The sequence below is a fragment of the Empidonax traillii genome, unplaced genomic scaffold (assembly GCF_003031625.1).
Source record: "Empidonax traillii isolate 1590-97213 ecotype Southwest subspecies unplaced genomic scaffold, ASM303162v1 scaffold33:size3420811, whole genome shotgun sequence".
Taxonomy (NCBI): Eukaryota; Metazoa; Chordata; class Aves; order Passeriformes; family Tyrannidae; genus Empidonax; species Empidonax traillii.
This window is the reverse complement of record NW_020955226.1, coordinates 998147-1014356: the sequence shown is the minus strand read 5'-3', so window position 1 is coordinate 1014356 and position 16210 is coordinate 998147. Positions and strand designations below refer to the sequence as shown.

At 36.2% G+C, this 16210-nt stretch overlaps 1 protein-coding gene across 3 annotated transcripts in view; it reads left to right on the top strand.

The window, feature by feature from the left end:
* The window catches only part of COBLL1 (cordon-bleu WH2 repeat protein like 1), a 58036-nt gene that overhangs the window by 21129 nt on the left and 20697 nt on the right, over window positions 1-16210 (top strand). Inside the window, exons 1-7 of one of the 3 annotated variants that reach the window (XM_027911489.1) lie at window positions 423-571; window positions 1710-1889; window positions 8436-8637; window positions 9546-9774; window positions 11463-11501; window positions 12505-12599; window positions 12724-12963. In XM_027911489.1, the coding sequence (XP_027767290.1) occupies window positions 1798-1889; window positions 8436-8637; window positions 9546-9774; window positions 11463-11501; window positions 12505-12599; window positions 12724-12963 (897 nt within the window). In that variant the 5' untranslated portion in view covers window positions 423-571; window positions 1710-1797. Of the gene's footprint in view, window positions 1-422; window positions 572-1709; window positions 1890-8435; window positions 8638-9545; window positions 9775-11462; window positions 11502-12504; window positions 12600-12723; window positions 12964-16210 lie in introns of those variants that run through there. The other 2 variants (XM_027911490.1, XM_027911491.1) reach the window with 2 other exon arrangements.

Here is a 16210-nt window from a genome sequence, read left to right as displayed (position 1 = left end):
GAGTAAAGAGGGGGACAAGCAGTATTGGTTCACTTTGGGTTTGGATTTTTTTGTATTAATGTTGTAGGGTGGGTTTTTATGTTTTGGGGACTTCATGTTTTTTTAATATTGTATTGATGCTCTGTATTAGCTAATAATTTATATTTGACAGTTATATGAAAACTAAAAACCGTGCAAAAAAACCCTAAAGAAGTTTGGGAGGAGTAAAAAGAAAGTTGATTCACACTTTTTGCAAAGTTTGCATAAGCCTGAAACAACGCAGGCTGCTTTAGAGACCAAAGTTAAATTTTCAGTTCATGTTGCATGTCTTGAATTGTATGTGGAGCAAACCAGACTAATTTAAAACATTAACAGAGAAGTGGTATAAATTTTGAATGCATATCCTCATGCAGTGTGTTGGGAGGCTGTGAGTGCTCTCGATTAGCTCTGAGGGGCTGTGAATAGTTAATTATTCAGCACGGAGTTCTGAAGTTCAAAACTCTAAGCACTTTCAGCAACAGGCCAGTCATGTGAAGTCTCAGTCCTCAGTCGTTTTTTGCAGTGCTGCTCTGGACCTTGTTTGCTCTTCATTGTGAGTGACTTTTAAACTTTGTTTTCCCAAGAAAGATATGTGTTTCTAATTGTGGTACGCTAGATCTTTTGTTTTAGTTCTGTCAGACAATTCTAGAAGTTAATTTCTTTCGTTAGGTTTAAAGTAAACAAACTTTGGTACAGCTCCAGAATCTAAATGACAGGTGTATTTTTGGAACCTTTGTGTGTTATGTTTGAAATGTATTAACTTTCTGTGAATGTGGCTCCATTCAAGCTTTTTAAAAGAATGTTTATAAGAAATTAAAAAGGTCTTGTGAGGTAATGTGTCTTCACTGAGGTTTGGTTTTGTTTCTAATGGTAAAATTCTTAATAATAGTGTTTTTTCTCTCCAAATATATTGGTAAAGTGTGGAGAGTTATTTGAATTAAAGGAGATGTTGGACTGTATGTAGTAGGACATGAGAGTGCTGCCTTCAGAATTTACTGTAACATAAGCATATTAAGAGATATAGAGAGTTTTCCTTTTATGCTGTTTTGGATTTTTTTGGAAATTAAATAAGTGAAACTTATGTAATGATCACTCTTTGCATTCAAGAGTATACTGGCTAGTCACTAACATGGGGAAAGGTGTCAAGATAATTAAAACAGGAAATCAGCTTAGATGAGGGGAAGATGTGATAGCAAATTGTGACCGAAATGTCAAGAAATATTACAACGCAGTAGAATTGGTTATAATGTTATTTTATTACTGTATAGAGGTAAAAAATGTAGAGCTGGTAGGATTTGTTTGAATAATTTTAATAATAATAAGAAAAATTTTGGGAGGAAAAGTATCACTATTTCAACCCATATCTATTCTGTATTAAGTACATTGGCACTGCAATTTGGCTTCATACTGCATAGTACAGTATTTCTGTTTATACTAATCCAGTAAATCTGTTTGAAGAATGCAAAATTAAGGTTCTTTACATAATGCAAGGGAGATAAAAAAGTAACTAATTTACCTTTTTCAAGGTACATATAAAAAACTTGTTTTGGGCTTGATGTTTATTGGCCTCTTTTTTTCCCCTTTTTTTTTCTTTGTGGATTCATTCCTGTTTTGAGAATTGCCAGTTTATCTGTGTGGAATCATATGTATAAATGCATAATTGACTTCTAATTTTTATCCATTTATTTCAGAAGAAAATCTAAAGCACCCCCTCCTCCTTCTGAAGCAACACCCACTGCTGTTTCTCCATTTGGTAACACAGACTCAACCAACCTCATTATGGAGCAGAAAGAGAATGTAATCGATAAAGATATTGAACTATCGGTGGTCCTGCCAGGAGATGTGATCAAGTATACTACAGTTAACGGGAGGTATGTTACACAGAATTTTTGTTTAATTTTCTTTTCTTGCTCAAGTTTACCTCAACCTTCATCCAGGTTTTAATCACTTGGTAAAACATTTGAGTTAAGTAAGTCTCTTGAGTGGAAAGTGTGTCCAGAGAAGAGCAGTGAAGTTGGTGAAGGGTCTAGATCACAGGTCTTATGAGGAATGGCTGAGGGAGCTGGGATTGTTTAACCTGGAAAAAAAGCCTCGGGGAGGACCTCACCTCTCTCTACAATGACCTCCAAGGAGGTTATAGTGAGGTTGTGGTCAGTCTCTGCTCCCAAGCAACAAATGATAGGATAAGAAGAAATGGCCTCAAGTTGTGCCAGGGGAGGTTTAGATTGGATATTACGAAGAATTTGCTCATGGTAAGGATTATCAAGCACTTAAACAGGTGGCTCAGAAGTGGTTAAGTTGCCATCCCTGGAGGTATTTGAAAGACATGAAGATATGATACTTAAGGACATGGTTAGGGGTGGACTTTGCAGTGCTGGGTTAATGGCTGGATCTGATGATCTTAAAGATCTTTTTCAGCCTAAAGGATTCTGTTATTCTACTATGATTTTGGGTAGATATGGAAACCTCTACATTATACATTTATCTACCTTTTGAGAAGAATGTTTTTTTTTTAAGATTCAGAAATTCTGTGTGGCACCTCTCAGGATGTGTGGCCATACCTGTTGTTTTTCCTAGTCACTACAAATGTCTATAAAATACTGGTTTGTATGATTCATTGAATTTTCCCAGATAAGACATTTACTGGTAGGTTGAAATTATGAATCCTGGGGCTTAAAATGTTGTATTAATTATCATAGCAGGTCTACTAAGAAGGCTGTTATTCAAGGCTGTGTGTGGATCACAGCAACTCAGATGCTAGTTCATTGCTATCCTAAGCTGTAATAAACTAACCTGTTTGTGTATTGTGCTTGTGTTAGTGTATCACCTGTGTCTTTGCTACTGAAAGCAAGAACGTTGATTTACTTACTTATTCATTCAAACCAGGTAATGTATATGTGTGCTTATACCTACTTCGGTTTTTAATGAGAGAGAAAGTCTGGCTCAAGTCTGTTTGCACACTGTGTCATTTGCTAGAGTTCATGAGGTCATTGCTTAGACATCAAATATGAGCTTATTCACTAGAGCTGCAGTGGATGAACTTTTGTGGGTTTTTTAATATCTCCCCCTGAGGTATAAAACCTCGGTGTGGTTTTCAGGATAACTTATATCTGAGATTTTATTTCCTGGAAGAAATTTTCTGAAATAATTAGTGACTGACTACCTGATGCTTTATTGCGTTCTTGCCAGCATGTTTACAAGGAATATTGCAGTCTGGAAATACAGTACCTTCCTTTGTTTTTAAAATCTCTTAAAGATGAGAATACATGTGTACACTGTCAGGAACATTTCTTTCTTCTTTTTTCTCCCTTTGTCGACACTGATGAGTACCATGGCCCTCCCTCATGCCTTGCTCAGAACAAAGTGCTGGAAAGGAGTGTTGCATGTATCTTCACTTGGTCTGATTACATTGTGAAAAATTAGTCACTGTTCAAGACAGGCCTCACAGGCTTATCAGGAAGTTCCCAATCAGTTTTATTATCCCACAGTTACAGGGATTTTTCAATCCAGATACTGTATGTGATTGATTTCATGAATCTCTCTCTTGCAAATAAGAGCCAATATTAGCACTGCTAAGCTCATTCAGAATGAGGGGAGATACTATGCAGGACCTGCAGTCCACTGTGAAACATATTTCAAACTATCTTTTAGTCTAGCTTTGCTCTATCTTCATAGTTATATTTTGTGAACAAACAGGCAAGATCCCTCTAGAAATGACGTAAAGAGTTAAATTGGTAATTTGTCTCTTTCCTGTTCATAATTGGAGATGAGCAGCTTCAAATGTCCTGAGGAGAGAATACCTTTTAAATCTCGTACTAGAAAAAGCAAAATGGTGAGTTTGAACAGCCATTTGTTTGAATTCTGTAGTCCACTAGAAGAAACGTCTCTATTTCAGATAAAGTTGGGTTGGTTTGCTCCCTCTGCTTTGGCATAGTGGATAGCAAGAGCTGTGCAGCATGAAGCAAGGAGTTACAGGGATCAAAATCCTGAGTATGTATAAGTAAGCAAAAGAAGATCAGAATGAAATTCAAAAGGAGTTTTAGAGAAAAAGATTACAAGATTGAGGAATATTTGATTCTTGTGTTGATGTCAAATAACTAAAGTGAAAGACTGAGAAAAGGAAGGAAAACTGAAATAACTCATCCCTCATTCCGAAACGTCAGGCATGGGTGAATTCTCTTATTTAAACCTCAACACCAATTTGTACTTTGCAGTAGTTGGCAATAGGGATTCAGTTCAGCTCTTCAGAATCTGACAGTGACACGCACTCTCCTAACATCAGAATTCCTGAAGGGGGATCCAGGCAAACAGTTATTTCAAAACAATGACCAACACCCCCTCCCCCCTCAAACCGGGTAAGAGCAATGAGTGGGAGGAAGTGAAGGTACACTGTTCTGAGGCAGGAATAGAAAGATGAGTGAAGTTGTTTTAGTTTTTTTTTAATTGGAATGTTTTTCAGAGTGATTTTACAGCATATAACTGAAGAATTTTCTGCAGCCAAAGAAGAAAAAAACCTAAACCAACACAAAGAACTATTTTTTTTTAGCAGCCTAATCATTTTAATTTAGTTTTTTTGTTTTCCCACAGGGAAGAATTGCAGAGTTTGAGAAAGTTTTCTTGAAATTGGGTAATTAGTTTCAGTTGTATGCATCAGTAAATTAACTTGGCAATTTCAAGGGCCAGTATCATAGTGACATTCATTTAATTTGGAAGTGGTGTGTCGAACATAGTTTTGCAGGGTAGTATGTTTAGACTTCAGTTTGAGATGCCTTTTAGAGAGACCTTAGCTTTGCTGAATTTGTTTTATAAGAGTCCTTTGTGAGTTTTCGTTTGATCCATTCTGGAGTGTTTTCAGTCATTAATAAACTGTTAGTTTATTCTGTATAGCTACCTACTGAATAACAAGCTTTGTGTTGTTGCCCTACTTTTCTAAACCTATTGTACTTAAATTTATTTGTAACAAATTCTGGGAGTTTTGGTAGGTTTTCTTGTTCTCCATGACAACATATGTCTTTGTCTCTTAAGAGAATGGGATTAGTAAATATTTTTTCAAGGAAGACCACGAAGCCACAGTAATTGAGTAATCGGAGATCTATAGAAAGCCACACTGTGTGTAGGTTTCTTCTCTCTCTCTTTTTTTTTTTTTTTTAATTCTGTCCCTACCTAGGAATACATCTGGTGGTTATAGACAATTTTGCTTGTTCAGTGGTGCTTACTTCAAGTCTCATGATGGGAAGACCATCTTCCCAAAGTTTGAGATTGTATCAGAATCGCCTTTTTTTTTTTTTTTTTTTTTTTTTTTTTTTTTTTTTTTTTTTTTTTTTTTTTTTTTTTTTTTTTTTTTTTTTTTTTTTTTTTTTTTTTTTTTTTTTTTTTTTTTTTTTTTTTTTTTTTTTTTTTTAAGTAACAAGTTTCTAGTGCTTGTTTTTGGAGAGGACAGTTTTGGTACAGTTTTTCTTTTAAACACTTGATTCAGTATTTGAAGGTATACCTTATACTGTTGATTGCAAACATAACATGGTTTGATACATTCTGATGAAGGTTCATCCTTTAACTATGTTATGTAATGAGAGGCTTAGCCACTTTTTATTGTTATTCAGTTAGGTAGGAATAATCAGAGGAAAACAGATGAGAGATGAAGTAGTGTGGGAATATGTAAATATATGTACAATCGGAGATTTCCAGAAAACTTATGTAACATCATGAAGTTAAGTTGCAAATAAGTATTTTACTGAAATTAGATAAAGCAGGACAAAGAGATGATGTAGTCTGAGGCAGCTGATGGCCACTTTCTGGCATTTTGCAAAATATTAATTATGGAAGCTGTAAATTTGCTGTGATAGATGTAGTCTCCCTTCTACAATCCTGAGGGTTCTGGCAAAAATAGTTTTACAAGTTTTGGAGGATGTGATTACAAGAAAAGCTTGATTTTTGTACAGCTGTAGGAATATATTTCTAAAGCAGTTGTTGAAGATGTCTTGACCTCCAGTGGAGGATGGGGGGACTTAAAAGTCCATCGTCTTCCAGTCAAGCAGGTAATTTTTGGAAGTACCAATGGAAAGTAAACTTGCACTAAATCACTGTTCTCAGATACTAATTTACATGTACCTGTCTTGTTTGTGAGCAGCTGTTTCTCACTCATCATTCTGTCACTTCTTGTGTCACTAGTTAATGTGAGGACTTACCCCTGTCACTGTGGTGAATTTCTGTAGGATGGCTTTCTGTGATCTTTGCTTGGGAATTCTCGCATTGGTCATCTTTGTTGTTCTTACAGTTCTCCAATAATTGAAGGGCAGCTTTTCAAGCTAGTCAGGGTATAAAAATGCACCAGAAAAAAAGTAATGAGTAACTTATTGGATAGGCTGATAACCAGAAAGGTCACTGCAAAACTAGTGTCTGCAGTCACCTCTGGCTCCCTCCTCCCTCGCTGTGCCCAGCCCCCAGTGAGATGGGGGAATGATACGATTTTCTTTTGCAACCCTTTTCTTATTAGGGTGGAATGGGTGTGTTGGTTTTTTTAGGGATTAGAAGTACAAGAAATGGAGGAGTTCCTCCTTCTTTCTTCTAACAGGAGATGAAATAAACTCTCTGATTTAGCTATGTGAAGAGGAAGAAGCAGTTATTATTCTGCATTTTGCATGGTATTCCTCAGACTGTTATATATATCGTCCAGATGAAAGCATGGGAATATATGACATTCTTCTGTACCTCTTCAGACCATCTGATGACTACTTTTTGATACACTGGAGTATCATTTCTCTGTGTTTTGTTTTGTTTTATTGTTCCTTCTGTCTTTGTCTCCTGAGGCAAGTGTTCTTCTGCCCCTGAAGCAGCCTTTCCTCTGGAAAAAAAAAGGTCTGTAGTATCTATACCTGTCAGCTTTCAAGTTTCCATCTTCCGGGAGTGCAGCATGTACACCAGAGTACAGCCCTGCTGCCAGAGATCAGAAGACAGTTTGCTTAAGGAACACTTGGTCTTAAAGACAAAGTGAAAACAGGGATGATATTCCAGGGTAAATGAAAGGAAGGAAAAATTCATTGTTCACAGTAATTCCTAACACTGAGTCATTCTTAATTCTTTTTACAGAACTGTATAATAGGAAAATTCTGTTTTAACTGACTACTTCATAAATGTATTCATGTTCTTTGTTATCTAGAATTCTGCTTGGCCTGAGTGTTCTCTGTAGAAGCTCTCTATTTCCACATTTGGCTATGCTACCAGGATGCTTGCATCTGTTATGAGATTACATCTAGACTTCGAGATTTCTGATAAAGCCATACCAGCTAAACCTTGTATTAATTTTCTTACAGACGCTTCAACATTCTTTTCAACATACCATTTCATTGCTTCACAGACTTTTAAATTATTTTCATAATATACTTGTGAGACAGAGCAGGTCATGGATTTCTGTGTTTGTAGCTGTAACTGAGAGATGCAGAGAATGTAAAAAAGAAACTGTCCTTACAGATGGTTTCTCAACTGAAAAAAAATTATTGAGGAATGATCTGATAGTACTGTAACCTTCTTATTCAGTTGCTGTAACATGCAAAGTTAGTGTATACTCTCCTTACCTTTGGTCTATTTAAACATTTATGACACTTCTTTTTCAAGTACAACTTTAATATATTTATTTCAGTAGCAACTGGAAATGCTCAGCATATCTTAATACGCTGTTCTGCCTGTTCTTCCTTGAGCACTGTGAGAACAAGGACATACAGTTACTGACTACATATGACAAATTGAGTTTGCTGTGCTTCATTGTGGAAAGAACATCTGTTGCATCACACAGAGCTTCTCAAGAAATTGTATCCACTTGCTATATTGTCATTTAGCTTCTTTCTGTCTGTATTAAAAACATAGATAATTTTAGGATCCCTAATGCAAAACCTCCTTAAAAGGGTGATTTCCTCAAACTTTATTTCTCCCGCTCCTTCCAAAAGGCTCATCCTCATCCTCTCATACAAGGGACTTTCTGAAAATAAAGTCCCTTGTAACTCTGAACAAATATAAAAATTTCAAGCTTTAGGAGAGAACTGTTCTTAATGAATAGCAGGGCATTTATCACCACTGTTAAAGTTCCCACTTAATGTCAAATGAGGTGGCTAATCCACATGTCCCTGTTGACCTCAGGGAAGCTTTGCTTCACACAAACAAAAATTTCCCCCTTTGCTCAAGCACTTGGCATACTTTTGTGCAAACTCGTCGTTTTCTCTTTAGTGTTTTTTGGGGGGGTTGGCCGTTTTCTTTTTAATTTAATTTAATTTTTTTAAATTGTGAAGATATTTAAAATTGGTGCCTGGCAGTCATTATTTAGTCATGGAAGGGAAGGGATGAGCTGAATTAAATGTTTAGAAGCATGTTTTGTTATAACCTGCTTAATTGTCTCCTGTTGTGACAGTTCCGTATGTCTTTTACAGGAAGCCCATGATGGACTTGCTGATCCTTCTCTGTGCACAGTATCATTTAAATCCATCAAGTTATACTATAGAGTTGGTATCAGCAGAAAATAGCCAGATTAAATTCAAACCCAATACACCAGTGGGAATGCTTGAAGTGGAAAAGGTGATTTTAAAGCCAAAACAAATAGATAAGAAGAAACCTGCTCCAGTTATACCAGAGGTGAGAACTAAAGTTAAAGCATATTGAGAAATTAGAGTCACTGTTGTATTCAACACGTTGAGCTTGTAGCTTGGCATCTTGTTTCAGCTTTTTCTGTTGTCTCTCATCCTCTCACCTTGCAGCTCTGGGAAATGTTTCACTCTATGTTCTTGATAACCTTCTCTTAGGTAAAATATATTTGAATTTGTTGCAGCAAATGTCTTTGCTGCCAAAAGAAGGAAATATTACAATATTACTTGAAATTCCACACCCTACTTTCATTTTGAAAAATCCTGCAGATGAAGTGTGGCTGAATACAGCCTTCCACAAACTGAAAATCTGCGTCTTGTACAATCTGTCATGCTGTGATGTATCTGCCCTTCTGACTGTGTGTTGATTTTCCTTTAATGCATACTGTACTCTCTTGTTACTTGGCTTTATTTATATATTCTTAAGAAGGCAGAAGCTTTTAGGAGTTCTGAACCAACTTCTGGATGTTGCCTAAATATTTCCTTCCAACTTTGTCCTTCTACTGTATGGAAGAATACTGTAATTTATCTAAAGCACTGAGCAGAGGGCCAGAAATGTTCTTCTGCTGCACTTTTACCTTCCTCCTACACGTGTGCACACACTCGCTCCTGGCTCATCACCTGACTTCTGCAGCTCCCTAATATAACCTCGCAGGGCACCTCACTGCAGGCATGCCCTGCTGCACAGGCACGTGGCAGGTGCTAAAGGAGAAGCAGACTGTTTCACGTGTCAAAGGGAATAGCAAAATAGTTCTTAGTTTCTCATGCACTGATTCTGAACCTAGAACACTGGTGAAGTTGGTCATAAGTGGAGTTCCTGTGGTTGCTCTGAGGCTGTGGTAAAAATGCCAGTTCTTTCTGAATTTGTGCTGGTATTTATTGGAATTTTCTTCTCTTTAGCAAACGGTAAGGGTAGTAATAAACTACAAGAAGACACAGAAGACAGTTGTAAGAGTTAGTCCACATTCACCCCTTCAAGAACTCATACCAATTATCTGTAGCAAATGTGAATTTGATCCTTCACACACTCTGCTGTTGAAGAATTACCAGTCTCAAGAACCCCTTGATGTGACAAAATCTCTTAATGACCTTGGACTAAGAGAACTATATGCCATGGATATCAGTCGAGGTAAGATACTTTTCTAAATTGCAATTATATAAAAGATATTTACTTTATATTTTAATAATTTATACATTTCATTGGACTTTTTTACTTATGAAGAAATTATTTTCTAGCAATTTAGTATATACTTCATTAGTCTTCCACAAACTTGAAACTGAGACAGATTTACCTGAACTTTTGTTTTTAGAAGTGCTGTGTAGAAGTTTTATTTTCTAACCAAGTGTTAGGTACCAGCAAAGGTAGCTGAGTACAAATCCTCACTTAAAAGCAAAGCTTTTTTTTCTTCCCTTGCACCTTCCCCAGAAAAGCCCAACAACACTGTGTTTCCCTTAGCTCATAGACATAAGATCACGATAACCTAAAATGAACGGAAACATTAGAAAAAATTAGTTTTACTTTAAAGCTATTTAAAATCTGTAAATTGTTAGTATATTCTGATGGTGTTAATGTATATTGCTGAGTGCTCATTGTTAATTTTATAGGTTGTGAAGGAATAATCATGGTCTTTTTAATTGTGGTCCAACACGGGCACAATGAACTAACTTCCTAATGTTTGTACAGACATTTCTACGCCAGTTTTAATTTCGGGTGGACACATCTGTTTTTCATGACAGATTTGTTGTACTGTGATTAAAAATTCTCTACAGTGTGGTTTGTTCCATTTTAGACATTTCTCACAGGAAATTTTACCTCAATGTAAAAACCAATAATATTGATTGACTCACTCCTGGTTTTGACCACTATTGTATTTGACTTTATTTTTGCTCTAAAACTTGGGGGGGGTGGGGGGGTGGGATGTTGGGGTTTTGTTTGTGTCTCTACCCTTCTTTCTACCCAAATATGGTAAGCTTACTCTTTGATGGTTACAGTTTTAAGAGTTCGTAGTTACTTCCTAAAGGTCAGAATGACAGATTTGGACAATATGTCCGTTTTCCATAAAGAAAACAAAAATGAAATATCTTTCTCTTCCCCAGTGGAAACCAACATATTTTAAGTTGTCTAAACATGTTACTTTGACTACATGTGCCCATAGTGCATTGTCTGATTTGTTGCCTGGTGACCTACTGCTTTCATTTACAGACTGGCAAAGCTGCATTGTGCACAAAATGACTTGTGCTTCATTTGTATCAATAGCCAAAAATCCTTAGGAGGGCATACAAGGGCATATATTGGCAGTGCCCTACTAGGAAATTTAGATATTCTTCAGTTCTTAATACAAAGTAGTTTCAACATTTCAGTTTTGCAGACAGGTTCAAAATTCTGAATGTTCAGTTATCTTTATAAAAGTAAATGGTAAGGTATACTTTTTACTTAATAGAATTTAAATTCAAATTTTATTTGATTAACATTATATTTTTATTTTACATTCGTCTTTGTTTTCCAAGATTGGACTACCTGACAATCCAAAACTTACAGAGCAAAGTATTCTATATACTGATTTTTCTCTTTGCTTCAGAAATATAAGTGGAGCCTTCCTTCTTATGAACAAGATTCTAGTCTTTGTTTAATGTCTTCAGTTTCAAGTTCTTGAATGGCTCATAGTAGTAAAGATATACATCCTTTTATTTTCAGCAAAATAGCCAGTTAATTTTTCCCTAATGTTGAAGGTTCAGCTTGGCTTCTGTGTTTATAACTTGTAACTTCATCCTTGATTCAGATTCACATTTTCTGTCTTTCTTTTTGTCTTTCTGTAGCCACATCACCAGTTGATTTAAATTTACCATCTTTGCAAGGTACGATTTACTGAAATAGGCGGTGAAACTGTAGCACTTACATGACATTACCACCTGATCCTATTGTAACATCTGCTTAACTGTGACATGAGTAATATCTCTGTCCTATCTTAAGTGCATATTTAAAATGATAGTACAGAAATGGATATACCCAGCTATATAAAAAGTATTTTTAAATAGTTTTACCCTAGATCAATTTGTTCCATTTAGGGTCACGTTTATATTGATACTTGTACCAGCTGTGCTGATTTCTGTTGCTCATTGCATTTGCATTCCGTGGGATTTCTTGAAGAAAGTTCATTCCAGTAAAAAATTATAAAAGAGACAACTATTACATGTACATATTCTCTGCATGAATAAAACCCGAGATAAGCTCAGTTGGTGATAAAACCACCAAGGCTGGGGCCTTGATCCCTGTATGGGCCATTCGCTTAAGAGTTGGACTCAGTGATCCTTGTGGAACTCAGAATATCCTGTTATTCGGTGAAAAAAAAGTAAGGAGGACAAATTCTGCAAGACACCAGAACGGACCAGGACTGCCACACAGTTACATGTGCAGCACCGATCGAGGCTTTGGGTGATCCTTCTCTGTAGCCACACCACATGCAGGCTGGGGCCGGGTTGTCCCACTTTGACACTTAGCCAGGAATTTAAGCTTTCAGGAATGAAGGGCTGAAAAGACTGTGCTATTTTTCCCTTTTACAGCCTTTGTGGTATGAACCATAACATATGTCAAGTGGGATGGGCTGGAGTAAGTGCTAGGGGTATTAAGAGCTGCTGAATCTCATCTGACCTGAGTTCTGAGAAGGACATGAGGAACACGGATGGTGGGAGATGTGTTAGTTTTGCACCACCTAGGAAAAGCATTAGTATAGGTGATTTACGATGTGTTTTGTGTATCACTGCAGGAGGTTTATGACCTCCTGCTGCAGTGAAATAGAAAGAATCAGGAGAAACAATATCTGCATAAAATAACATTTAGAACTATTGTTTTCTATTTTAGACTCTTACCAGTCTGAAAACATAGATGTTCTGAGGGAGAAAGAAAACAAAGGATTTTTCAGCTTTTTTCAACGAAACAAGAAGAAAAGAGACCAAGTAAGGTGGAACTTTGTATCAGCAAAACTTCTAGAAACATATTCATATTGAACAATCAATACTGTTGATTGTTTTCCAGAAAGTATATGCAACTTGGGTTTCTTTTTATTTCCTGCACTTCAAGGCTGCAAGTGCCCCGGCAACTCCATTGATGAGCAAGCCAAGGCCAGCATCTATCACGAGATCTAACACTGTCAGCAAGCAATATGATTCAAACACTCTGCCATCAGAAATGCCGAAGAAGCGGAGAGCTCCTTTGCCACCTATGCCAAACTCCCAGAGCGCTCCCCAGGAACTCTCACAAGCCCAAGTCAGACCTGGACCTGATATTGTGAAATCCAACAGCTTTGATAGGAATGCACAGGTTAGTTACATTTCCTTCACTTCTCTTCACGAGTGTAGACATAATAATGCTGACACACCTGTTGTTGGTATATGATGAGGCTCAAAATAAATGGGAAATAAAAGTGTAGTACTTGCTTTTAAAAATTTTAGCTTGAAAATAACTATAGAAATTGAAAGATGCATTGCTTTTTAACTTCAGATCCAAAATTGCTGCTGTATTTTGAAAAGGTAAAACCAACTGCTTATATAAGTTGGTCTTGTAAGTCCCTTCTTGTTCTTTTGTTCTCATATACTTAAATGGGAAAACGTGGTCTTGCTTGATCATCTCTAGTAATTGATGTTGTGATATTTCTATTAACTTTTAATATTTTAGTTACATGGGATAATAAGTAGTTTGTTCTTTAGATTGTTACAAAAAGGTGGGCATTTTGGGGAGCGGTCTAAACATTGTGCTCCCAGCAAGTCAAAGTAAGTTTTTTATTTTAATCAAATAGGGTTGTATTTTATTGAACCTGTGAGGTGTGGACTACATATTTAAGTTACCTATATATTCCATGACTTGAAGAAATTCTGCCAATAGAATTTGGTAGAATTGATGCATTAGCTCTTATCCTGGTATTGCACAAGATTAAATTTTTTTTTTTTAAATTTATTTCGTGCTTTGCTGTGAATGCAGTTAAAGGTTGTTTGTTTTTTGATATGAGGCCATTGGCATGCTAAAAAAAGTAAATGCAGAAGTAATATACAAGTCTGAGGGATTCATTTTGAGTTAGACTTGGAGACAGATTTCAGACTGTGACTTCCTTTATCTTTATACAATGATTTAGTCTTTCACTGATGCACAGAACCACAAGAGAGCACTGTTTAACAGAAGTTCTGTCTTTGAGTATTGTGTCTTGCTGAAAAGCTTTATCGTTTATCATTTGAAGAAGACAAAGGTTTCTTTCTGAATTTTAATAAAAGGAACCTGGGGGAGAGAAGAAAATCATGATCTTTTTTTACCTCACTATGTTTGTCTTTTAATTGAATACAAATTTTTTGAAAATAATTTATTAATGTCAACATGCTTTAAATTATTAATATCCTATTATGTCTAAAAGTAATGTATGATTGCTTGGCTGTCACTCAAAAAATTGCTTAGATTTATTATTTTGTACTGACATTTCTTACTCATCTGAAGTGATTTGACTGAAGTTGAATAGCTCACAAAGAGAGGACAGAACAAGTTATATTTTTGTGTGGATTTTCTGTTTTGTACTACTTTGTGCAACCCCCTTAGAAAATGCATGCCAAAGACTTTGAAGGTGACTTCTGTTTCATTCTGACTTGATTGCTCAGTGATTTATCAGAAAACATAGAGCTTGGGATTTAAATGTGCTCTGTGCTTTGAATTATTTCCAATAAAATATTTTGTCTTTTGGTATCCACTTTTCAATAAATATCATCAATTAATGAATTTGAACTGAATGGTACATATTGCTCAGCTTGTTAAGAGAACTCTTAAGAGGAATCCTATAAGATACTTCCTTGGAGAATAAAACTGCTCCTTGAAAGAGTACTGAGACATTTCCAGAGACCGTCCTGCAGCACAAGAGTGGTCCATTTACACAACCCTAACCCTAAAGAAATTTAAATCTCCAGTGTACCCCTTGGAGAAGAAAAGGAAGGGAGAAGATGGGAGAGTAGGGATGGAAAGCAGCTAAACAGGTGGGAAGCAGCTAAACAATAAAGTACTTCTGAAAAGATTTTTTAGCCACTGTCACAGAACACCTAAGTCAGGATTTCTGGGAGAGATGAGTTCCATGCTTAAAAAATTACACCAGAGCCTTTCTTGCCTGAGTCTTCATGTTCAACCCTTTAAAGGAAAAGTTGGGTAATGATGCAGTGAGTACTATGGACATCAGGCAGGTTTTGATAGAGTCAGGACTACCTCAGAGAAGACAATGCTCAGGATTACCTGTACTGAAGTTTGCATGAGAATAATTTGCTATTACTCTGAGACGTTTCAGAATTGGTGTTGAATGTTGCATGAATCCACTTTTCCGTACGTCAAATGCATAACCTTGTCCCTTTGTTGTATTTGTCTCTGTACCAGCAAGGGTGCAGATATATCCTAGCAGATAATAGTAATATCAGGTGTTTGGACAGAATATCACCAGCTGAGTTGCTCCAAATAAATTCTGTATGTACTTTCTTTCCAATAGATCAGAGGTATATTACTTCCTCTGTAGTATTCTGGCTAAGTTTAAGTATTTTGGGAAGCTTAAGTCATGTAATAGGAACTGAGCACATGAATATACTCAGTGCAGGAGCAGATACATTTTTTGCTGTTACACCTTGGAAATCCATTTACCTGCATACCTGTACAAAGGGAAGAAAGAAATGGTAGCAATATGGCTGGTAATGTGCTTTGATATCCCTACATGATACAGTTGCCTGTATATCCCCCGTTAAACTAAGATAGGTATGGAGCAAAAGAGATAGGTACTGGTGGAGTGTGAGGTAAGGTTTCCAGCACACTGAAATGCTCTACTATATTCTACTACTATTATATTGTTTTCCAAACTCTTTTGTTTTCTTCCATTCCAGTTGCAAAATTATTGTGGCTTAAATACCTTTTTTTGGTTTTTGAATTGGTAAGAAGGCCAAGGCACCATGTCTGTCACTGCGTACAGAGGCTGGAACTTGGGGAGCACTGATATGTATAAGTGTCTGCTTGGAATAGTGTGGCATTTGGTGCCAACTTTGTCTATACATATTTAAGAATAAAAAGTTTCATATCCACTCTTGCTTGTTCCAGGATGAGGAGGGTGTACAGTGTTAAAAGTAGAACTCTGGCATATGTTGTGGAAGTTATGACAGAGTTCACTGGTGTTTTGGCACAAGCATAGTTAATTAGTTTAGTGATTCTAAAAAGAATTTTAATTTAAATGTAACTGATAAAGTACTGGTTATCATTGGCAGTTGGTATGACACATGAATACCCAGATGTATATTCCAAAACTTTGTCAGATATGTCTTAATAACATTATTTTAATTTTTTTCCATCTGTTTAAAGTACTATTTTCACATTACAGCCTTTGTTAGGACTTGAAAGCTCTTAATATTCATATGTTGAATAATTCCTGAGAAAATCTGTTCAGCACTCAAACCTTTACTGGAACATTTAGTACTTTCTTGAAATCTCTCTTTGCAAGTCGTTTGTTTCTTTGGATGCAAAGGGCAGTAGAAAGGCTTATAAAAATCTTCTAGTAGCATTTGTGCTC